The 25,442-nt window shown below is 34.5% G+C and overlaps 3 protein-coding genes across 3 annotated transcripts; all 3 read left to right on the forward strand.

The window, feature by feature from the left end:
* The first annotated feature begins 2,070 nt into the window (after nucleotides 1-2,070).
* Nucleotides 2,071-2,589, forward strand: LOC133034133 (uncharacterized). Its single transcript, XM_061109159.1, has one exon. It carries the CDS (start codon nucleotides 2,071-2,073, stop codon nucleotides 2,587-2,589), a length of 519 nt encoding a protein of 172 aa, XP_060965142.1.
* A 1,220-nt stretch (nucleotides 2,590-3,809) lies between these two features.
* LOC115718878 (indole-3-acetaldehyde oxidase) lies at nucleotides 3,810-13,621 on the forward strand. Its single transcript, XM_030647684.2, has 10 exons — nucleotides 3,810-4,546; nucleotides 5,059-6,759; nucleotides 7,303-7,562; nucleotides 7,688-7,897; nucleotides 8,039-8,257; nucleotides 8,916-9,887; nucleotides 10,066-10,161; nucleotides 10,373-10,471; nucleotides 12,217-12,406; nucleotides 13,049-13,621. Exons 1-10 carry the CDS (start codon nucleotides 4,396-4,398, stop codon nucleotides 13,264-13,266), a joined length of 4,116 nt encoding a protein of 1,371 aa, XP_030503544.2. The 5' UTR covers nucleotides 3,810-4,395; the 3' UTR covers nucleotides 13,267-13,621.
* Nucleotides 13,622-16,357: 2,736 nt separating this feature from the next.
* Nucleotides 16,358-25,442, forward strand: LOC115718880 (indole-3-acetaldehyde oxidase). The gene is made up of 10 exons (XM_061110122.1): nucleotides 16,358-16,617; nucleotides 16,956-18,635; nucleotides 19,228-19,487; nucleotides 19,613-19,822; nucleotides 19,931-20,149; nucleotides 22,045-23,010; nucleotides 23,221-23,316; nucleotides 23,474-23,572; nucleotides 24,306-24,495; nucleotides 25,014-25,442. Exons 1-10 carry the CDS (start codon nucleotides 16,467-16,469, stop codon nucleotides 25,229-25,231), a joined length of 4,089 nt encoding a protein of 1,362 aa, XP_060966105.1. The 5' UTR covers nucleotides 16,358-16,466; the 3' UTR covers nucleotides 25,232-25,442.

Consider the following 25,442-nt stretch of genomic DNA (forward strand, 5'->3'; position numbering starts at 1 on the left):
CAGACCAATTAGTCTCTGTAATGTTATCTCAAAACTTATCACTAAAGTGTTGGTGGCTCGCTTTAAGGTGTTTCTCCCTCATGTCATATCTGAAAGCCAAAGCGCCTTTTTACCAAACCGTCTCATTACTGATAATATCTTGGTGGCCTTCGAACTTATACATGGAATCAAACTCAGAACTACGGGACGAAAGGGAGTTGCTGCAATGAAATTGGACATGAGTAAGGCCTTCGATCGGGTTGAGTGGTGTTTTGTCCAGCGAGTAATGGAAAAAATGGGTTTCTGCAGCCAATGGATCACACTTATCATGACTTGTTTGTCAACGAACAGTTTCACTTTTCAATTGAATGGGGAAACATCGGGTTCCCTTATTCCTACAAGAGGGCTGAGGCAAGGTTGCCCCTTATCACCATACCTTTTTTTAATTTGTTCAGAAGGTTTTTCTCGTTTGTTGCAACAAGAAGAAGACATGGGTCATCTCCATGGTTATAAGCTGACACGAAGATCCGATCCCATCTCTCATTTACTATTTGCGGACGACGACCTACTTTTTTGTTATGCTAATGAGGAGTCATGCCTTGCCATCAAGAGAGTCTTGGATATTTATCATCGGGCGTACGAGTCAATCTCTCAATGCCGACAAATCGGTAATGTCCTTCTCACCAAACACTACATTGGTCGCTCAAGTTTTTTTCCATAGAACGCTTTCCATGCCGATTTGTGAGTGTCATGAAAAATACTTGGGGTTACCTGCCTACTCTGGAAGAGATAAACAACTCATGTTCAGTGATGTTAAAGACAAAATTTGGAGGTTATTGAATAGTTGGAATGAAAAAATTTTCTCAGCGGGTGGAAAAGAAATCTTGTTAAAAGCTGTGGTTCAATCTATTCCAACCTTCGCTATGAGTTGTTTCCGCCTCCCAGTTACCATGTGCAACCAACTAGAATCAATGATGTCTAACTTTTGGTGGGGACGAACGGAATCTGGCTCTAAAATTCATTGGCGCAACTGGAAATTAATTTGCAAAACCAAATTGGAAGGTGGTTTGGGCTTCCGCTCTTTTGAGCAATTTAATCAAGCTCTCTTAGCTAAACAAGCTTGGAGACTTCTAGAAAACCCATCCTCCATGATTTTCCGACTTTTGAAGAGTAGATATTTCCCCCACAACTCCTTCCAAGATGCCCCTCATGGTCATTCACCTTCACTATCTTGGCAAGGTATTCTTTATGGAAGGGAACTGTTGCTGGCTGGTTTGCGTTGGAAGGTTGGAGAGGGTCGAAATATCAATTGTGGATCTGATCCATGGGTGCCAGGTTTTAATTCCTTTTGCCATACCTATATCAAGGACCTCCGACCGCCGTGGTGGCCAATTTTATTGCGAAGAACGCCATTGGAATGTTAATGCAGCTTCAACAATGCTTCCACCCTACGGATGTTGAAAGGATTCTTACCATCCCCTTGAGCTACTTTCCTAGCTCGACAAGGCGATATGGCATCACGAGTACTAATGGTGTATATTCGGTACATTCAGGATACCACTTTGCAACTAAGCTAGCAGACCAGAACAATTCATCAAGTTCCACAAACGACACATCCTGGTGGAAATTTTTTTGGTCGCTGCAACTACCAGAAAAGGTTAAGATTTTCGCATGGCGTGTTATTCATGATGCTCTTCCCGTGGCTACGGCTTTAGTCAAAAAGAAGGTTATTACGACGCTACTTGTTCGGTATGCCGTAATGCTTGGGAGTCAATTGGACATGTGTTTTTTGGATGTCGATATGCCACTGTTTGGCGTTATGCTTCTTCAACTTTCGATTGGAACTTGGCTACCTTGCTTTACATAAGGGAGATTACCTTAAACACCTCTCCACTATACACTCAAAACCGAAATGGAGCAGATTTTTTGTACTCTCTGGTGCATTTGGGCTGAGCGGAATCAAGTTGTTCATGGTAAATCGGCCAAACCTGCTGCATCACTTGCTGCCTTTTCTTCCAACTATCTGAACAATTATCGAGCGGCACAACTACGATACAAAAACCGAATGCCGCTTCTCCTGCCTCTACAACTATGGCTCCTGCGGTTGCATCTTCACCTGCTAGATGGCAGCCACCACCCCCAGGTCTCTTCAAACTGAACATTGATGCTGCCATAGATACAACTAAGCATACTATTGGTGTTGGGGCGGTTGTAAGGAACTCTTCAGGCCGTGCCATTGCAGCTTTCTCCATGCCGACTGTTGGTCTCTATTCTTCGCACGAAATGGAGGCTAAAGCTATGTTCCTCAGCCTTAATTGGGCTCTTCAATTACAACTACAAGTATCGATTGTGGAAACTGATGCTCTTATGGTCTCCAATGCTTTAAACAATAAACTAATGGCTGTTTCCTCTTTTAATGATTTGATATTAGATATTACTAGTCTCCTTTCCTTTTTCCCTAACATAGTTGTTACTCATGTAAAGCGATCTGCGAATGCGGTTGCTGATTGTTTAGCAAAATATGCTCTAGGGCGGGATGAGTCTATCTCTTGGATGGAAAATTTTCCTCCATCGATCAACTCTGTTATTGTAAATGATTATCCTCTTTAATTTATAATAACACAGTTATCTTTTCAAAAAAAAAAAAATTAATATATTTTTTAAAATTAATAAATTTTTTATGTCAAAAAAATAATAACATATTTTGATAGAAAATTTATAATGCATCTCTTTAAAAAGGAAGTGTCATGCACTACTATTTGTTTCGGCATCTGAGAGAGTTTTCTAACCTATTTTTTTTTTTTTTTTTTTTTTATAGTTATGTACGTGGTAGTTATTTAAGATATCTTGTAAAATTTTGAGAAATTTAAAAAATTTTAACACGCCGAAAATAAAGTTAAATTAGGGGTGTTCATCTAATGCACTGGGTACTTTTTTGTTCATGGTACATTTGATCCTCACTAATTAAGTGCGAATTATTGCCTGAACTCTAATACCGAAGCTATCGCAGGGATTGAAGCTCAAAGATCAATGGCTGGAGGTATATCGATCCTTTCATTGCATATGTTATCGATATGATTACAGTTTATTTTTCGCATTTCATATCGTTTGTATATGTTATATTCCATACACTATATTATAGTCTAACACGAATTTCATATTTTAGATCTAATCCAATCTGCAAAAATGCGGATTGGATTGGTATTTTAGATTAGTTACTTTTTAATAGTAAGTTATTTAATATTTTCTTAAAAAAATATTTTTTTTCTTCATATAACTAACAATAAAATAAAATAAAATATTGTTGTTTTATATCTCTAACAACATATTAAAATAAAAATAACAAATAATAAATTCACACAAAAAGAAAAAAAATGTATAAAGAATCAACTTTATTTAATTAATTAAAAAGCAAAAATAAATTTAAAATTAAAGTGAAAATTACATCAAGAGTTCATCAGGTTGTTGGGGTTCATTAGTGTTGGCATAAACTACATCATAAGGTGAAATCGATATTAAATGAGATCAAAAAGCAATAAAACGGTAACAAAAAAAAATAAAACATGATAATGTGAATCACAATGAAAGAATTGTTTAAAAAGTATAAATTATTGTGTACTTTAGTATATTTATTGTGCAATGTTAGTTTACCATTACTTGTATGCATTTGCAAGTGTACCGTATGGTGGAAAGTACATCTTAAGTCCTTCAATTATTTTTTGTTTAATTTAATATGGACCATAAAAGTTATGGAACATTATCACTATGTACAATAACAAGTACAAGTTATCAGAACTTTTAGCATAAATACATTACATAAAATTTAATCAATTAAAAAACATGAGCGTAATTTTTTTTTTTTAAAAAAAAGAGTAACTCAAACCGCAAGAAGAGAAAGCGGGTTGGAATCATTAGCCTTATTTATGATTATATTTTTATTTTAATTTTCATTTTAATCCTGTATTCCAAACGTACCCAATGCAAAAATACCGGTCAAAGGATTAATCCTTTAAATAACGAATATGTTAGCTTATTGTATTGGCGGTGATTATTATTTATTAATTCTTTCTTTTATTCTTTCTTTATCTTAACACACTGACATTTTCAAAAAAAAAAAAAACACACTGACTGTGAGTTTGTGGTTTGTTTATCAATAAAAAAAAAAAAACAAAAGAGTTTGTGGTTACTGGTTACTACTTTGTTGTTTCTTCAATTTACGTGTATGTATGGAGGTTTGACAATTTTGTATTTCTGAGCTAAAAAGTTTGGAAGATGGTGTAATATCTAACACTATTTTCTTTCTTTCTTTGTTTTTTTAATTAGTATTATTATTTTATTATTAAATATTTTGTTGAGAATGAGAGAGTAAGATTCATACTAGAAACAATAGAAGAAAAACTGTGTCTGAAGCTTGCAATGGCAGTGACAGAAAGAGGAAGTGGAAGTTTGGTTTTCGCCATTAATGGCGTGAGGTTCGAGCTTCCAACTGTTGACCCTTCAACTACTTTGCTTCATTTCTTACGGACTCAGACTCGTTTCAAGAGTGTTAAGCTCAGTTGTGGCGAAGGTTTTCATTCTTTACTTTCCCTCTAGCTCAAAAATCTCTATTTGTTTGTAAATTAGGTATGTTAGTTGAGACTTGAGAGTTTAATTAATGATGTGATTATGGGTTCTCTTTCTTCCTCTGTTTTTTTCTCTTTTTCCTATTTCTTTTGGTTAAATGTTTTCTTTCTGTGTTGGATTTGTTTTCCATGTGCTGTATTAGAACAAGTAGTAATCTAGAGATGGAGTGATTTGCTAAGAGAAATTCCCATGTTTTCTCTGTCTAAACTATGAACCAGATTCTTGTGTATTACGTTGGGTAAGAAGAAAAGAGCAAAATACACAAGTATAGATTTGGAATTTATCAGTATTGGCACCTAATAACAAAATCCATTCTTAAATAATCTTTTCAATTAGAAAAACAGGGGTAAATTTTTGGTACACTGATGTATGCAGGAACAAAATTATTGGGAAAATTCGGTAATATCTATTGAAGTCCTTGAAATTTCATGTTTTTTTTTTTGTTTTGTTTTCCAGGTGGCTGTGGTGCTTGTACTGTGCTGCTATCCAAGTATGATCCAGTAAATGACAAAGTTGAGGATATGACTGCAAGTTCATGTCTTACTCTCTTGAGCAGTATAGGTGGGTGTTCAATCACAACATCTGAAGGACTTGGAAATAGCAAAGATGGTTTACACTCAATTCACCAGAGAATGAGTGGTTTCCATGCTTCCCAATGTGGTTTTTGTACTCCTGGAATGTGTGTTTCAATCTTTTCAGCTCTTGTCAATGCTGAGAAAACAGATCGAGTGGACCCTCCTCCGGGGTTCTCTAAGATCACTGTTTCTGAAGCTGAAAAGGCTATTGCAGGAAATCTGTGTCGCTGTACCGGATATCGATCCATTGCTGATGTTTGCAAGAGCTTTGCAGCTAATGTTGATATTGAGGATTTGGGTCTCAACTCCTTTTGGAAGAAAGAAGACAGTAACAAAGTAAAGGTTAGTAGTTTACCGTTTTATGACCGTAACAATGAGATTTGTACATTTCCTGAGTTCTTGAAAAGGGAAATCAGGTCTGTCATGTCTTTGGATTCTAAAAGAGATAATTGGCTTCGTCCTTCTAGTCTTGAGGAGCTACGGAACTTGCTCAATTCTAATAATGTTGGAGAAGGGACTGAAACGAAATTAGTAACTGGGAACACAGGGTCTGGTTACTACAAGGAATTAGAGCACTATCAACAATACATTGATCTAAAAGGCATAGGTGAACTCTGCATGATTCAAATGGATAAAGAGGGGTTCAAATTTGGAGCCGCTGTAACAATTTCGAAAGTAATTGAAGTTCTGAAGGATGCTAAACAAGCTCGCTTTCCCTCCGGAGGCGAGATGGTGTTCAATAAAATTTCGAATCATATGGAGAAAATTGCTAGCAAATTTATTAGAAATACAGCTAGTATAGGGGGAAATTTGGTGATGGCACAAAGGAGGCATTTTCCTTCAGACATAGCTACTATTCTTCTAGCTGCGGATTCTATGGTAGAGGTGATGAGGGGTACCAGATGTGAAACTTTTACATTGGAAGAGTTTCTTCAAATGCCACCTCTAGATTTTAGAAGTATACTTACAAGCATTAAAATTCCAAACTGGGGATCAACCAAAAAAGCTTCTCATCAAAAAGATTCTGTCTTGTTGTTTGAAACCTATCGAGCCGCACCTAGACCCCTTGGAAATGCATTGCCTTACCTGAATGCTGCCTTCTTGGCTGAAGTTTCTCCTTGTAAAGCTTCCGGTGGAGTTTTAGTGAGCCGCTGTCAGTTGGCTTATGGTGCTTATGGTACTAAACATGCAATCAGAGCTAGAAAGGCAGAGGAGTATTTAGCTGGAAAAGTGCTAACTGATGATGCGTTTTATGAAGCTAGTAAATTGGTTAGAGCTACTGTTGTCCCTGAAGATGGCACTTCAAGTCCTGCTTATAGGTCAAGCTTGTCTGTAGGTTTTCTTTTCGAGTTTTTTAGCTCCTTTATTGATACTACAGCTGAAACTACTGATGGGTTGTTGGGGAAATGTGAGGATGCTGTGTTGGCCAAGGATTTGAAGTTAGGAGAGACTGAAAATCAGTTCAATCATGATGAAATTCCAACTCTGCTATCATCAGGGAAGCAATTAATTAAAACAAGTCCAGAATATTACCCTGTTGGCAAGCCAATCACAAAATCTGAAGCAGCCCTCCAAGCTTCTGGTTTGTATTCTGGGCTAAAACATCACTTTATTTTTGCATAAGAGTTGCCTTGTTGCATGAAAGGCCTCAAAAAGGATAAACGAAATTACATATGCCTATACATTTCTTCATATTCCAGTACGTGTTTTAATAATCTTCCATAGTTTTTTTTTTTAATGTTGTGTTTATAACTGTCAATGAAGAAATCTTAACTTGTCTGAACATGATGTTGAAAATTTAAGGAATTCACCTATGCATATTTAACCTTAGATGTGCTGTAATATGTTCTCTTATCCATATTTCAAGGTCATTTAGTATTTAGTGCTATGCTTATTTCTTTGTGGATGTCAGTGCATCCCTCTCTTTGTCCGCCTGTGTCGCATTTGCTTTTCTTCCTTTATGCTCTTTTTCTTTTGATAATTACGTTGTCAACAGAACTATGGTCCGGTGTATTTGTTCCTCTTATGTTTCTCATGAATACTGCAAATTCCATTGCTTCCAGGTATTTCTTTTTTTTTTCCCTTAACAGCTAATTTGTGTCATTTATGTTAATAATCTGCATAGGCGAGGCTGTATATGTAGATGATATTCCTTCACCACCAAATTGTTTGTATGGGGCATTCATTTATACCACAGAACCTTTTGCACGGGTGAAGAATATAACATTCAAGCCTGATCAACAGCCCCGTGGAGTAGTTGATGTTATATCTGTTAAAGATATCCCTGAAGGTGGGGAGAACATTGGATCCGCGAACATGTTTGGTACTGAACCTTTATTTGCTGATGATCTCACTGAGTGTGCTGGTCAGCGTCTAGCTTTTGTGGTAACTCCAACTCCCACTATACATCTCTATGTGTAATGGCTTTCTTCAAGTGAGAGTAACTTTACTCTATAGGTTTGCAAGCGTATCAATCTTCTTCGTTTATTGTGATATCTGTTCTTTGTTAGGTTGCAGATACTCAGAAACATGCAGATGTGGCAGCAGAGTTAGCCGTGGTCAATTATGGGGTAGAGGATCTAGAGCCACCCATTTTATCTGTTAAAGAGGCTGTTAGAAGATCTAGTTTTTTTGAAGTGCCTCCGGTCATTTACCCAAAACAAGTTGGTGATGCATCAAAAAGAATGGCTGAAGCTGACCACAAAATTATATCTGCTAAGGTATGGCAGTCTCATCTATTTAGAAGAGACTACATGTACTACAGCATAATAAAAAAAGAAAAGAAAGAGAGTGAACAAGTTGCATGAACACTGATTTGGCATCTCTGTGCAGTATTTAGCTTATACTTTCATTCTTACCAGATCAAGCTTCCTTCACAATACCATTTCTACATGGAGACACAAACTACCCTTGCTATACCAGATGAAGACAATTGCATGGTTGTTTACAGTTCAAATCAGTGTCCTGAATTTGTACATAATGTTATTGCAAAATGTTTGGATGTACCAGGGCATAATGTTCGTGTTATCACAAGAAGGGTTGGAGGTGGTTTTGGTGGAAAGGCCATTAAAGCGATGCCTGTAAGTATCATTATAGAATCAGTTTTATATCTCCTCTTTCCTAAGATAACCAAATAATTGAAATTTTCCTAAGATGAACTTATATCCATTACAAATTTAAAATATTGTTGAACCGTACCAAAACACCATCCAAATGCAAAATTTGATGAAAGCTCAAAACTGCACTTCGAACATGAACAATCGAGAAAGAACAATTGACACTAATACCAAGAGACCACCCTGCACAACAATTGCTTCTGTCAAACTGTACGTATGACAATTATACCATCTTCTGCCAAGCTGTGATTACGCTTAATAAACTCACTCCCATAAACCAAGCACTATTAGCAATGCTAAATATTTGAGAATAACAAAGAACAAAAAGAGCGAAAAACAGAGAGGCTAGAGTTTCATTGATAGCAAAGTCAGAAAAGTGTCTAATAGAAATAATAGTTAAGTCTTGTATCAAGACATAAAGTTTTCACCTTTTGTATCTCTAGTCTTTCAAATAGCTGCTTTAAAATAGTTTGAAGCTGTTAAAATGATGATGTAGTAGTGAGCAAGTATTTCATAATCCAGATTATTCTCTCCTGTATGGTGTGTCATAAGCTTGCTACTCTCATGTATAAGTTATAACTAAATTAAAATTAAAGGAATTATTTACATTATGATTATACAGGTTGCAACAGCATGTGCACTTGCAGCACAAAAATTACAATGCCCTGTCAGGATATATATGGATAGAAAAACTGATATGATAATGGCAGGAGGGAGGCATCCCATGAAAATAACCTACAATGTTGGATTTAAGTCAGATGGGAAGATTACAGCTTTAGAACTAGAAATATTGATTGATGCAGGCATGTCTGTGGATATAAGTCCTATCATTCCATCAAATTTTATGGGTGCATTTAAGAAGTATGATTGGGGTGCTCTGGCTTTTGACATAAAATTATGCAAAACAAATCATTCAAGTAAGACGGCAATGCGAGGTCCTGGAGAGGTACAAGGATCATTTGTAGCTGAAGCTATAATTGAGCATGTTGCATCTTTTCTTTCAATGGAAGTTGATTCTGTCAGACAAAAAAATCTTCACACATACAAGAGTCTTCGTTTATTTTATGGAGATAGTGCTGGTGAAGCTCAAGAGTATACTTTACCTTTAATGTGGGATAAGGTAGCTATGTCTTCAAAATTTAGTCAAAGGGCTCAAATGATAGAAGAGTTTAATATGTGTAATAGATGGAAAAAACGAGGAATATCTAGAGTACCAATTATGGCTGAGATGACGGTCAGAGCAGCTCCAGCAAAAGTAAGCATTCTATCAGATGGATCTGTCACTGTTGAAGTAGGAGGAATTGAGCTTGGCCAAGGGCTTTGGACAAAGGTGAAACAGACAGCTGCTTTTGCTCTTGGTTCAATCATTGCTGATGGAGCTGAAAACTTTCTGGATAAAGTGCGAGTCATACAGGCTGATACTTTGAGCTTGATCCAAGGGGGGTTTACAGCAGGGAGCACTACATCTGAGTCAAGCTGTGCGGCAGTCAGACTATGCTGTGATGTCTTGGTTGAGAGATTAACTCCTATTAAAGAGAAGTTACAGGAATCACTTGGCTCTGATTCTATCAAATGGAAGATGCTGATTGCTCAGGTATCTAGTTGGATTTCATTGTTTCATTTTCGTGACTTATGAACTTACTAATCATGGTACTATTATTAATTTAGTTTCCTCAATTAACAGAAACTTTCTGGAATTATTTTTAATGTGTTTGTGTTATTCTCAAATTTAATCACAATCTTCAATTTTCCTTGGTCTTTGGTCAATGCAGGGTTACTCACAATCCATTAGTTTATCATCAAGTTCTTTCTTCATCCCAGATATGTCTTCCATGCGATACTTGAACTTTGGCATAGCAGTGACTGAGGTGAGTCTTTTGCAAGAAACTTCTTATTAAGTTGCAGGATTGCATGCATGAAATAATTTCTCAATTAAACCTATAACTGGTCTTCGCTATTAAACATCAAACAGTTAATTTATCTTACTAAAAATCTGATTATCAGCATGATTGTTCCAGTCTTTAGCTAATGAGAAATATTTAGTCTGTGTTACTGAACAGTGAATACATCTCATGGCAGGTTGAGATAAATCTTCTGACAGGAGAAACCTCGATTTTGCGATCGGATATTATTTATGACTGTGGACAAAGTCTCAACCCTGCAGTAGATCTTGGACAGGTAACCCTGATTGCATGTGGTACTATATTAGCATTTTAGACTGTAAATCAGATTATTAAAAAATTAAATAAAACTACTATACGAAGGAAAATTTAGTTGTAGATATGGATGGAGGGTTCAATATCTCTTTGTTTCTTAAAAAAGGGAAAAAGGAGGAAAACTTAGCAATAAAACAAGCTCTTGATGTCTGGATTGGGGAATCATCTTTGAAGAACCGGTTTTTGAACTTAGCTGTGATATTTAGAGCTAAAAATGAGAGTATCCAGGAGCTGATTGAAGATGAGGGCGAAGTAGGAAACTGTGGGAAGTTAGAATCTTAATTTTAGGAGAAACTTGATGGACAGATGAATACCAAGTTTGTTGGAGATGCTACAACAGCTGGAACATGTCTGAGTGCTTAACATTCTAGATGACAGCAGGTTTTGGCTACCTGATGCGGGGGGGTATCTTTTCGTGTAAATCAGCGTTTGGCTGGTATACATCAGGCCATGCTTCAGGTGAATATTTCTGGACAAAGACCTTATGGAAAAGCTTAGGTCCATCGAAAGTTAAAGTTTTTGGGTGGCTGGTGGCTCTAGGCAAAATTAATATTCATGAGAGGTTGCAAAAAAAGAGACCAAGAGTGGGGAAGAGGTGGCACACCTGTTCCTAAACTGTAGTCTTGCTCAAAAGCTATGGTTTAAGCTGATGATGGAATTTGAAATTCAATGGGTCATGCCCGTGTGAGTCCCCGAAATGATAGTGAGTAAGGTGGGAGGCAGTTGGCTCAGGTCTGTTTGTGGAGAACAACAATCATGGCTTTGTTGTGGGCTGTTTGGTTAGAAAGAAATAATAGAATTTTCGAAGGATCTGAAAGCCTGGTAGATGATTTGTGGGAAAGGATTACTTTTTGGACAGCCACGTGGGTGTTCAAGACTAAATATTTTGATCACTTCTCATTCTTAGACTTAATTAGAGAATGGAGAAATTTGATGCAATTTTCTTTTAGAACTAACAAGTTGTGTTTTTATCGGTTCCGGTCTTGTTTTTGTGCGTGTTTTTAGTATGTTTTATGCTAAGATTCTTGTAACCTTGGTTTTCCTCCGCCACAAGTGAGGGATTTCAATATATAACAGATAGGGGTCAGTCTAAGACAATCTCTTTTTTCAAAAAAAGTAAAAACAAGCTCTTGATGTTTTGATTTTTTCTTTTTTGTTAACATAAAAAGTAAGCATTATTCTAAACTAAAGTATTTATGGAAATTATTATGAGTTAAAGGTAAAAATTTATTATTTTTTGTATTAGATGTATTATTAAATTAACATTTTATTTATAGCTATTATATGTATGTATTAAATATTAATGATAAAAGAAGTATGACCTCTTGTATTTTTTACTTCAAAATGTATAAAGAGAAACAAAAAAATCTTTCTCAAATTAAAATTATTTGGATCTGTAAAATATTTTTTTTTGTTAATTATGCATAGTTAAATGACTATTTCTATCCTTACAAAATAAATAAATAAATAAATAAAAGAGTATTTCTATTCAGGAGTGTGTTATTTTTATACCTATTAAATATTGACATTTATATAATTTAAATTTGATCAAATTAAATGATAGTGTAAATTAAATTTTTGTCAATGGCTATACAACTTGGAGGATTTTTCCAGGAAAATAGTATTTGGTTCTTCACAATATTATAGTTCTGCAGAATTTTCATCTATATATATATATATATCAATAGATAGTTTACTTTTGTGCAGATTGAAGGAGCTTTTGTACAAGGAGTTGGGTTTTTCTTGTATGAAGAATATTTAACAAATTCCGATGGACTAGTGACTGCTAATGGGACATGGACATACAAGATTCCTTCATTAGACACCATTCCTAAACAGTTCAATGTTGAAGTATTGAACAGTGGACGTCACAAAAAACGTATTCTCTCGTCCAAAGGTATCATTCACTTCATCTTTCTCAATTCAACATTTGTCTTTAGTGTAAAAATATTGCACTGAATTGTGAAAATTTCTGGATCATCGAGCTCTTATATTGGAAGACCTCTTAGCAATTCTACACAATAAAATTGTTAGAAAGAAAAATGATCTGGTGTTTACATAATTAAATCAATGTTAGTTTGGATTAAAATGATTTAAGCTTCTGGCAATTCAAAATTTATGTGGTAGACAGATAGAAAAGACAGCCACCGGGATGAGAAATTTAACTGTATTCTGCCATAATCATAGCTTGCAACTTCCAGTGGGACTTCATACAGATTGGGGTTGACTCCTGATTTCATGCTTTGTCTAGTAGCTTAGTGACAGCATTTGTTTGCTTTTTTTATTTTCTCCCCTTCAGCTAACTTATTTTCTCATAGTTCAATTGATGGGCTAAATCACTTCTTGTTCTTTCCTGGCCAAATGAAAGTGTAGTCCATCTTTCAGGGTGGAAAATATACCACCTGAAAATATTAGCTCCTATGTAAAGAAAAAGCCTTTGCTACTTTATTCTGTTTACATAATTTAATCAATGAGGTCTTTCTATTTCCCAAAGGCTACTCTAGTGACAAGCTTAAACAAATGTTATCATTTTGTGCAGGTTCTGGCGAGCCACCATTGTTTCTATCGGCTTCCGTTCACTCTGCTGCAAGAGCTGCCATCAGAGCAGCAAGAAAACAAATCAATTCATGGGGAAGCCCGGGAGGATCCGACTCCATATTCCAATTGGATGTTCCTGCTACTATGCCAGTTGTGAAGGAGTTTTGTGGACTGGACATTGTGGAGAGGTACTTGGAATGGAAAAAATGCAGAAACTGAAGACACTACAGATGATTCTGAAGCATTGTTTATAGTTCATACATAAGGTTCATGCCTCGTCTCTAAGATAAATACTCATTAGTTTTAAGTATAACCATTTCGTTTTTCTTCTTTTTCATTCTTGGTTATAAATTCTTACACTATAAAAAACAGAATAAGTGTATACTCTGTACACAAACAAATAAGCATTCTGCAAAAGGGAAACGTAGTAGTAGTGCTTTAAGTTTGATGATATTTTCATCGTTCAATAAAATGTTGCTATAAATTCCCAAATAATATCATGTCATCGTGTTGTTTTAAGAGGACTCGTTTGTCATGCTTGAAGCAGTTAATATTATTCTCCAGTTTTTACCAACTTTATCTTCTTCTTCTTTGTAACTGTTTTCTCGGATTTACTCAGAATCCATCTTCTTCTGGGTTTTGAATTTCACTTTCTTTGTATCAAGTTTCTACTACTTCATTGGTAATTGTTTCCTTTTTTTCTTAAAAATGTCTCCCCCTCTTATCAGGTCTTGTTCTTAGTACATATTTGGCATTGTAACTAAATAAAATTGTGTTTGAAGAATAATTAAGTGTGTTTGGCCATGTCTCTTTTCAAAAAACAAAAATTTTGAAATAAATGTTGTTTTTTATTTTAAAAAATAATTGATTTTAATCAATATTTTTTTTCTATTTTATCTCATGCGGTATTCATTGTGTGTGAATACATTCAGCAACACATAAATATAATTTTTTGTTGGCAGCTATCCAAATAATAGTCTACAAACAATATCATAATAACAAAAAGTGACAATTATTCAGTACACTTAGATGAATAACAACTTGACAACAACACAACAACAACTAAATAACTTTTATCTGTTCCAAGGAGGGATCAGTTTCAAAAGATGTTATTTTGGTTGATACTGGCACTTTGACAACAGAATCAATCATGGAGCAACAAGAAAACAACCAAAAGCAAACCCCTGAAGAAGTTGAATATTGAAAAATCTATAATTATTTATTCATCAATAAATATTGTTTTGGTTGAAAACAACAAAAACAAAACTACACAATATTTACAAAAGAATAATTAAGTTGTTTTGATGTTATTGTGAAGATTCTTTTGTGTTATTTTTACAACATCTTATTTTAACCTAAAAATAAAGTCAAGTTGTTTTCATGTTGTTGTAAAATTTGTTATGAATTGTTTATACACTACACTGGTTGTTCAACAATTAGAGAAATAGAGTTTTACATGTTAAAACAAAAATTTATCTTATCTTATACATTCAGACATGGAAAATAATAAGAGAACACGCATTATGTTGATTTTAAATCAAGTGGGGGCGTTTATTATAAATATGAAGAAAAAAATAACTTATATTAGTAATAACATTATTTGTTGTTTACAGTTGTTTTAAAGTTGTAAACACGTTTAATTTTGTTACTTTTTAAACATATTATTTTCACGTCGTTTGTACGTTGAATTTTAGTGGTTAAAATTTGTAAATTTCTTAAATTATATATACATTTATTTTTATATTTTTATATCATTGTTAAATAATTGTTAACAGATAAAAAAATTACTAAAAACTATTGTCTTTTTTCTTAAAAAAAAATATAATTATACCAATACTTGATGTAGAAATTAAAAATATAATAATAGTTGTATCTCACTTTACTAAAAGATTAAACAAATTAAAGAAAAAAATTATAATATTTAATATCCCGTGCAAGATACATGTAAAATTAACTAGAAAAAAGTTTAAAAAAAATATGAAAGTAAAGTTTCTTAAAAAAATGTTGCTCTTCAGCACTACAACTAAAACTAAATACATTTCTCAATCATTAAATCCATGCACAGTAGCTTCAATATTCTTGGAAGACTTCGGTATATTTTCTTGTACACTTTCAATGTATGCAACTCACTTCATTCCACCAAAAGAATAGAAATAGGCAACAAGCTTATTCTGGTCAACTTTGAAGTTCATAATAAACATTAGGTTTATGCCACTTACAAACCTTAAACTTTAAGTACTTATGCGTTACATTTTTCTTAATAAATATAATGTAGATATACATAGAAAAAAAGGGCAAGGGAATTTGAAACGTGAAAGCATCTTAACAAATTTATTCTATTTAACTACTATATATATAAACAACAATTATATATTAATATATTGGGTAAATAGCGAACTAAGTATCTAAAATTTTAAGTTTGTAAGCGGTATAAAGCCAAATATTTATTTTTAGCGGTATATTAATACAGAGACTGTACTGATAAAATTAGAGAAAAATTATAATTTTACAAACATTGGATACTTATACTGCTAAAATAAATATTGGGTTTATGCTAATTATAAAACTTATTTTAGATACTTATGTCGCTATTTATCTTAATATATTTTCAAATCTCAGGGTGGGCTTGAGCTCTCCCTCAACACCCTTAGGTCTGCCTATGTCGCCAATAATGCTACATGTGTTATTATCGTTATTGAGTTAATTAAGTATTAGGTCTATATAGTTTAATATAATAACTTTTAGAGAGTATTACTAGTCAATTGTAAAACGACATTAATACAGAGATGTTAGGCAATTGAATACTCTAATAAAATTGCATTGAAAATAATGACCACATTGTATATATGGCAAAAACAATTTTATGAGCAACCTCTATTAGAAATGCTATAAATAAATCAATAAAAATACTTAGTATATTTAATATAAATTAAGTTAATTCACTTGTGAGAATTTGATTAGACACTACTTTTTAATAAAGAATCTTAATTTCTCGAAGTGACGTGAAGTTTTACCTAACACCCCATAAAGTTAGTTACTTTTTTAATACTTTTAACAAAATCATTAATTAAACATAAAATTTTTGCACGTGGTTGTTTTAGTAAGGTACAAATAGCAGATCTTCTATGACAAAGAAAGGTTTTTCTCCTTCGGTAAACCAAACCAAAAACCATATCACTAATCAGTGAAACATTACAAAACAGAAACTTGTGATATTAATATACATCATTTTCTTCTTTATCCTATCTTTGAATTTTAATACGACCTGTCTCAATCAATCTTAGAAATTAATATGCTAGTTTTCTTCTTCTCCTTTCTATCTATATATTTTGCTGAAAATGAGAGCCTAACATTCATAAACAGAAAAACAAGAAGAAGAAGAAGAAAAAGAAGATAAAGCTTTGTCTCTGAAGCTTGCAATGGCGGTGACAAAAACAAGAAATGGAAGTTTGGTTTTCGCCATTAATGGCCAGAGGTTCGAGCTTCCAACGGTTGATCCTTCAACTACTTTGCTCCATTTCTTGCGGACTCAGACACGTTTTAAGAGTGTTAAGCTCAGTTGTGGCGAAGGTTTTTTTCATTCTTCACTTCATCTATAGTTTTCAATCTCTTAATGTTTGTAAAATTTGAGAGTTTAATTACAAATGATATGATAATTTCTTTTTTCTTCTATTCTGTCTGTCTGCCTCTCTTTTTCTTTGTTTAATGGCTAAAAAAGTAGGTTGTATTAGAAGAAGATAGGCAACCAGAGATGGAGTCATTGATTTGTTAAGAGCAATTCCATGTTTTCTCGCAGTCTGAACTCTTGTGTATTTTGTTACACAAGTCTAGATTAGAACTTGCCAGTATTGGAACCTAGGATAACAAAATTATTGGGAAATCTGGTAAATATGTCTTTTGTTTTTCAGGTGGTTGTGGTGCTTGTACTGTGCTGCTATCCAAGTATGATCCAGTAAATGACACAGTTGAGGATATGACTGCAAGTTCATGTCTTACTCTCTTGAGCAGTATAGGTGGGTGTTCAATCACAACATCTGAAGGACTTGGAAATAGCAAAGATGGTTTACACTCAATTCACCAGAGAATGAGTGGTTTCCATGCTTCCCAATGTGGCTTTTGTACTCCTGGAATGTGTGTTTCAATCTTTTCAGCTCTTGTCAATGCTGAGAAAACAGATCGAGTGGACCCTCCTCCGGGGTTCTCTAAGATCACTGTTTCTGAAGCTGAAAAGGCTATTGCAGGAAATCTGTGTCGCTGTACCGGATATCGATCCATTGCTGATGTTTGCAAGAGCTTTGCAGCTGATGTTGATATTGAGGATTTGGGGCTCAACTCCTTTTGGAAAAAGGAAGATAGTAAGGAAGTAAAGGTAAGTAGTTTACCTTCTTATGACCGCAACAATGAGATTTGTACATTTCCTGAATTCCTGAAAGAGGAAATCAGGTCTGCCATGTCTTTGGATTCTAAAAGAGATAGTTGGCTTCGTCCTTCTAGTATTCAAGAGCTACAAAACTTGCTCAATTTTATTGATGTTGGAGAAGGGACCAAAACAAAATTAGTGATTGGGAACACAGGGTCTGGTTATTACAAGGAATTAGAGCACTATAAACAATACATTGATCTAAAAGGCATACCTGAACTCTCAACAATTCGAATGAATACAGAGGGATTCGAATTTGGAGCTGCTGTAACAATTTCAAAAGTAATTGAAGTTCTAAAGGATTCTAAACAAGCTGGATTTCCCTCAAGAGGTGAGATGGTGTTCAATAAGATTTCCAATCATATGGAGAAAATTGCTAGCAGATTTATTAGAAATACAGCTAGTATAGGGGGAAATTTGGTGATGGCACAAAGGAAGCATTTTCCTTCAGACATTGCAACCATTCTTCTAGCTGTGGATTCCATGGTAGAGGTGATGAGTGGTACCAGATGTGAAACTTTCACATTGGAAGAGTTTCTTCAAAGGCCACCTCTAGATTTTAAGAGTATACTTCTAAGCATTAAAATTCCGAACTGGGGATCAACTGGAAAAGTTTCTGGGCAAAAAGATTCTGTCCTACTGTTTGAAACCTATCGGGCCGCAGTTAGACCCCTTGGAAATGCATTGCCTTACCTCAATGCTGCTTTCTTGGCTGAAGTTTCTCCTTGTAAAAGTTCTGGTGGAGTTTTAGTGAGTCGCTGTCAGTTGGCTTATGGTGCTTATGGTACTAAACATGCAATCAGAGCTAGAAAGGCAGAAGAATATTTAGCTGGAAAATTACTAACTGTTGATGCTTTTTATGAAGCTTGTAAATTGGTTAGAGCTACCATTGTTCCTGAAGATGGCACTTCAAGTCCTGCTTATAGGTCAAGCTTGGCTGTAGGTTTTCTTTTCGAGTTCTTTAGCTCCTTTATTGATACTACAGCTGAAACTACTGATGGGTTGTTGAAGAAATGTAAGGATGCTCTGTTGGCAAATGAAAATCAGTTCAATCATGACGAAATTCCAACCCTGCTATCATCAGGGAAGCAGTTTATTGAAACAAGTCCAGAATATTACCCTGTTGGCAAGCCAATTACAAAATCTGGAGCAGCCCTCCAAGCTTCCGGTTCGTATTCTGGGCTAGCGCATCATTTTATTTTTGCACAAGACTTGCCTAGTTGCATGGAAGCCCTCAAAAAAGAAAAAAAGAAAACATATAGAATTGCATATGTTCTCTCTCTTTCTTTCTTTTTTTCCTCCTTGATATTACTTGCACTTATGTTGAACTTAATTTATTGTGTGAATGATCTTTACTGTGCCTCCCTCTATATTTCTGCATGTTCCAGTACGTGTTTTGATAGACTTCCATATTTTTTATGTTGTTTATAACTGTCAATGAAGAAATCTTAATTTACGTGAACATGATGTTGAAATTTAAGGAATATAACAATTCATATTTAACCTTACATGTGCTATAACATTTCCTCTTATCCGTCCATCAAGGTCATTTCATATTGAGTGTTATGCTTATTTCTTTGTGAATGACAGTGTATCATTTGTTTTTCTTCTTCTATGCTATTTTTCTTTCAATAATTACATTGTCAAGAGAACTATGGTATGCTTGTTTCTCATGATTACTGCTAATTGAATTGCTTCCAGATATTTCTTCCTTTTCCTTAACAACTAATTTGTCTCAATTATGCTGATAATCTGCACAGGCGAGGCTGTATATGTAGATGACATTCCTTCGCCACCAAATTGCTTGTATGGAGCATTCATTTATACCACAGAACCTTTTGCACGAGTGAAGGATTTAACATTCAAGCCTGACCAACAGCCCCGTGGAGTAGTTGATGTTATATCTGTTAAAGATATCCCTGAAGGTGGGGAGAACATTGGATCAACAAACATGTTTGGTACTGAACCTTTATTTGCTGATGATCTCTCTGAGTGTGCTGGTCAGCGTCTAGCTTTTGTGGTAACTCCAACTCCCACTACGCATTTCTATGTGTAATGGCTTTCACCAATTGACAGTAATTTTACTATATAGGTTTGCAAGCATAGAAATCTTCTTCGTTTATTGGGATATCTGTTCTTTGTTAGGTTGCAGATACTCAGAAACATGCAGATGTGGCAGCGGAGTTAGCAGTGGTCGATTATGGAGTAGAAGATCTAGAGCCCCCCATTTTATGTGTTGAAGAGGCTGTTAGAAGATCTAGTTTTTTTGAAGTGCCTTCTTCCGTTTACCCAAAACAAGTTGGTGATGCATCAAAAAACATGGCTGAGGCTGACCACAAAATTATATCTGCTAAGGTATTGCAGTCTCATCTGTTTAGAAGAAATTGAATGTGTGAACAAGTTGCATAAACACTGATTTGGCACCTCAGTGCAGTATTAAACTTATAGTTTCATTCTTACTAGATCGAACTTCCTTCACAATACCATTTCTACATGGAGACACAAACTGCCCTTGCTATACCAGATGAAGACAACTGCATGGTTGTTTACAGTTCAACTCAGAGTCCTGAATTGACGCACGATGTTATTGCAAAATGTTTGGATGTACCAGGGCATAATGTTCGTGTTATCACAAGAAGGGTTGGAGGTGGCTTTGGTGGAAAGACCATTAAAGCGATGCCTGTAAGTATTATTATAGTATCAGTTTTATATCTCCTTTTCCTTCCTAAGATAACCAAATTGTAAATCACGATTGAAATTTTCCAAGTTTACACTCTTAAGATTAACTTATATCCCTGTGAAGATGAGTAAAATTTTAGTACACTGTAAAAAAAAATCTCTTGGGGTGTAAGCTTACTTTCGACATAATACTTTTTGACGAGTTTGATATTTTCTTCAGTGAGAAAGATAACCCCAGATGTTTATTTATTCTTGTCTTGGTTGATATCCTTTCAAAATTCTCTTATCCTTTCTCTAAAAATATTTGACATTGGTATAAGATTTGATATATTGATTTGAGTAGAACGATACAATATATAGGTTGTACATGATTTTATACATTAATACAAAATTAATTCTATTTTTCTATAAAAAGGGAAACTAAATATTCGAATAAAATAAGCTAACAAATCAAGAAAATATGATTTCCTTGCTGCCAATACTCCCCCCAAGCTTGACTATAGATGTTGACGAGACTAAGCTTGTTTATGAGGAAATCAAATAATCTTTCAAACAATCCCTCGTAAGAATATCTGCTAGTTTTTGATCTGTGTGAACATACTCAATTTTGATAACCCCTCCATCAATTTTCTTCTTAATAAATTGACGATCCACTTCCACGTGTTTTGTTTCATGATGTGCTCGGTTGTGAGCAATATTAATTGTACACTGGTTGTCACAATAAAGTTAAATAGGATCTTCATATTCAATAGTTAACTCCTTCAGTAATATTTTTAGCCAAATTGCTTTGCACACTCCATGGGCCATAGCTATATATTCAGCTTATGTGCTGCTCCTTGCAACAACAGTTTGTTTCTTACTTCGCCATATTATCAAGTTTCCCCACACTAGAGTATTGTAGCCCGACGTAGATTTTCTACCATTAACTGATCCAGCCCAATCTATGTCTGTGAAAGCTTCGACTTTTCGTTCTAGAGTTTTCTTAAAATAACCCTTTGCCTGGTGTTCCTTTTAAATACTCCAAAACTCGATACATAGCATTGAGATGACCTTGGCAGGGGTCATGCGTGTACTGACTCACTAGACTTACAGCAAAGACAATGTCTAGTCTAGTATTTGTAAAGATAAATGAGCTTTCTAACTAATTGATGGTATTTTATTTTCCTTTGTCCTCTGGTTTTCCTTTGACCCAAGTTCGATATAGTTTTGCTTGCCTTACAATCTAGCATTTCAGTTTCTTTTAGGAGATCAAGGGTTAAATTCCTTTGTGATACAGAAATACCTTTTTTACTCCTGGCAATTTCCATACTCAGAAAGTATCTCAGTGTTCCAAGACCCTTAACTTCAAATTCTTCTGCCAATAATTCTTTGATCAAATTCATCTACTTTGTGTTGTCGCCAATGCAAGACCTAGTTCCATTTCTGAATACTATAGGAATGTCTAGATCAGAATCAATGTTTAAGTGAAGATTACTTGACACATTTGGTGGAGAAGGATCTACCATCGGATTAGTCTCTTGACTGTGTTGAGGATTCATGGCTTGGTTATTTCTTTGTCGCCTAGAATAAATATGCAACTCTTGTTGGATTGGAACATGTATATCTTTTTCATTTGACTTAGATGATGGAGCATGTGTATGTGTATGACTCAGAGTTTGGAGCAAGATCTTGTGAAGATTCTGATAGGGAATCCCCAGCCCAAATGCAATTCAAATAGCTGCTTTAGAATAGTTTGAAGCTGTTAAAATGATGAGTAGTACTGAGGAAGTATTTCATAATCCTGATAATTCTCTCCTGTATGGCGTGTCATAAGCTTGCTTACTCTGCCTTTTTATCTCTCCTTTATAAGTTATAACTAAATTAAAAAATAAGGCATTCTTTACATTGTGATAATTCAGGTTGCAACAGCATGTGCACTTGCAGCACAAAAATTACAACGCCCTGTGAGGATATATATGGATCGAAAAACTGATACAATAATGGCAGGAGGAAGGCATCCGATGAAAATAACCTACAGTGTTGGATTTAAGTCAGATGGGAAGATTACAGCTTTAGAACTAGAAATATTAATTGATGCAGGCATGTCTATAGATGCAAGTCCTATCATTCCATCAAATTTTACGAGTGCATTTAAAAAGTATGATTGGGGAGCTCTGGCTTTTGACATAAAGTTATGCAAAACAAATCATTCAAGTAAGACAATAATGCGAGGTCCTGGAGAGGTACAAGGATCATTTATTGCTGAAGCTATAATTGAGCATGTTGCATCTTTTCTCTCAATGGAAGTTGATTCTGTTAGACAAAAAAATCTTCACACATACAAGAGTCTTAGTTTATTTTATGAAGATAGTGCTGGTGAAGCTCAAGAGTATACTTTACCTTCAATGTGGGATAAGGTAGCTGTGTCTTCAAAATTTAGTCAAAGGGCTCAAATGATAGAAGAGTTTAATATGTGTAATAGATGGAAAAAACGAGGAATATCTAGAGTACCAATTATGGTCGAGATGACGGTCAGAGCAGCTCCAGCTAAAGTAAGCATTCTATCAGATGGATCTGTTGCTGTTGAAGTAGGAGGAATTGAGCTGGGCCAGGGGCTTTGGACAAAGGTGAAGCAGACGGCTGCTTTTGCTCTCGGTTCAATCATTGGAACTGAAAACTTTTTGGATAAAGTTCGAGTCATACAGGCTGATACATTGAGTTTGAACCAAGGGGGATATACAGCAGGGAGCACTACATCTGAGTCAAACTGTGCGGCAGTCAGACTATGCTGTAATGTCTTGGTTGAGAGATTAACACCTATTAAAGAGAAGCTGCAGGAATCGATTGGCTCTGATTCTATCAAATGGCAGATGCTGATTGCTCAGGTATCTACTTAAATTTCATTGTTCTTTCTCTTGATGATAGAAGATAAATAAGTCTCTCCTGACTTGTAAACTTTTTAATCATGGTACTATTATTTGTTTATTTTCCTCAATCAGCAGAAACTTTCTGGTGATTCTGGAATTATTTAATGTGTTCGGGTTAGTCTCAAATTTAATCACTGATCAATTTTCTTTGGTCTTTGGTCAATGCAGGGTTACTCAGAATCTATAAACTTATCATCAATTTCTTACTATGTCCCTGATATGTCTTCCTTAAAATACTTGAACTTTGGCACGGCAGTAAGTGAGGTGAGTCTTGCAAAAACACTCATATCTCCTTAAATCTTAAACATGAAACAGTTCCTTGATCTTACTAACAATCAGATTATCAGCATGATAGTTCCAGTCATTAGCTAATGAAAAATATTTAGTCTGTGACTGTGTTACTGAATACATCTCATGACAGGTTGAGATAAATCTTCTGACTGGAGAAACCTCCATTCTGCAATCAGATATTATCTATGACTGTGGACAAAGTCTCAACCCTGCAGTGGATCTTGGACAGGTAACCCTGATTGCATTTGGAATAGTACAAAGTTTCTTATTTTCTGTTCATCCCATAGCTATTTTCTTGGTATGTTCAGTTTAAGAAAAGGAGGAAACCTTAGCAATAAAACAAAGCTCTGATGTTTTGATTCGTTTTTTCTTTGTATGTATTGTTAACATAAAAAGTAAGCATTATCTAAACTAAAGTATTTATGGAAATTATCATGAGTTGAAAGTAAAAATTTATTATTTTTTGTATTAGATGTATTAATGATTTATATATTCTAAATTAACATTTTTTAAATATTTTTTTTATAGCAATTATATGTATGTATTAAATATTAATGATAAAAGAAGTATGATCTTTTGTATTTTTTCCTTCAAAATGTATAAAGAGAAACAAAAAAAAATCTTTCTCAAATTAAAATTATTTGAATCTGTAAAATATTTTTTTTTGTTAATTATGCATAATTAAATGACTATTTCTATCCTTACAAAATAAATAAATAAATAAATAAATAAAAGAGTATTTCTATTCAGGAGTGTGTTATTTTTATACCTATTAAATATTGACATTTATATAATTTAAATTTGATCAAATTAAATGATAGTGTAAATTAAATTTTTGTCAATGGCTATACAACTTGGAGGATTTTTCCAGGAAAATAGTATTTGGTTCTTCACAATATTATAGTTCTGCAGAATTTTCATCTATATATATATATATCAATAGATAGTTTACTTTTGTGTAGATTGAAGGAGCTTTTGTACAAGGAGTTGGGTTTTTCTTGTATGAAGAATACTTAACAAATTCTGATGGACTGGTCACTGCTAATGGGACATGGACATACAAGATTCCTTCATTAGACACCATTCCTAAACAGCTCAATGTTGAAGTATTGAACAGCGGACGTCACAAAAAACGTGTTCTCTCCTCCAAAGGTATCATTCCTTTCATCTTTCTCAATTCAACATTTATGTTTACTGTTTAGTGTAAAAACAATGATAAGATACTAAAAGTATTGTACTAAATTGTGAAAATTTTGGAGCATCAAGCTCTGAAATTGAAAGATCTCTTAGCAATTCTACATTAAAAAAAAGGCACCTTGGGGGAGAGAAGACCTTAAATAGTTTGGATTAGAAGGATTTAAGTCTGGCAATTTAAATATATAGTATGGGGTTGACTCCATACGGAATGGGGTTGACTCCTGATTGTGATTTCAGCTAACTTATTTTTTCATTGTTAAATTGATGGGCTAAATTACTTCTTGTTCTTTCCTGGCCAAATGAAAGTGTAGTCCATTTTTCCGGGTGGACAATTCGCCACATGAAAATATTAGCTCCTTGGTAGAAAAGCCTTTGTTACTCTGTTTTGTTTACATACTAAATCAACGAAGTCTTTCCATTTTCCAAAGGCTACTCTAGTGACAAGCTTAAACAAAAATTATCATTTTGTGCAGCTTCTGGCGAGCCACCATTGTTTCTATCGGCTTCCATTCACTCAGCTGCAAGAGCTGCCATCAGAGCAGCAAGAAAACAAATCAATTCATGGGGAAGCCCGGGCGGATCTGACTCCATATTCCAATTGGATGTTCCTGCTACTATGCCAGTTGTGAAGGAATTATGTGGACTGGACATTGTGGAGAGGTACTTGGAATGGAAAAAAGGCGGAGACTGAAGACGCTACAGACGCAACTTAAGCATTGTTTATCGTTCATGCCTCGTCTCTAAAATAAAACCTCATTATGATATGAATAAGATCTGTTAGATCAGTATAAATTATTTTTCTTTCATTCTTGGTTACAAATAATTTCACATTAAATATAGATTTAGTGTACTCTGTACACAAATAAGCATTATGCAAAAGGGAAAAGTATTTGTGCTTTATA

Source organism: Cannabis sativa, chromosome 2, assembly GCF_029168945.1.
Source record: "Cannabis sativa cultivar Pink pepper isolate KNU-18-1 chromosome 2, ASM2916894v1, whole genome shotgun sequence".
Lineage (NCBI taxonomy): Eukaryota > Viridiplantae > Streptophyta > Magnoliopsida > Rosales > Cannabaceae > Cannabis > Cannabis sativa.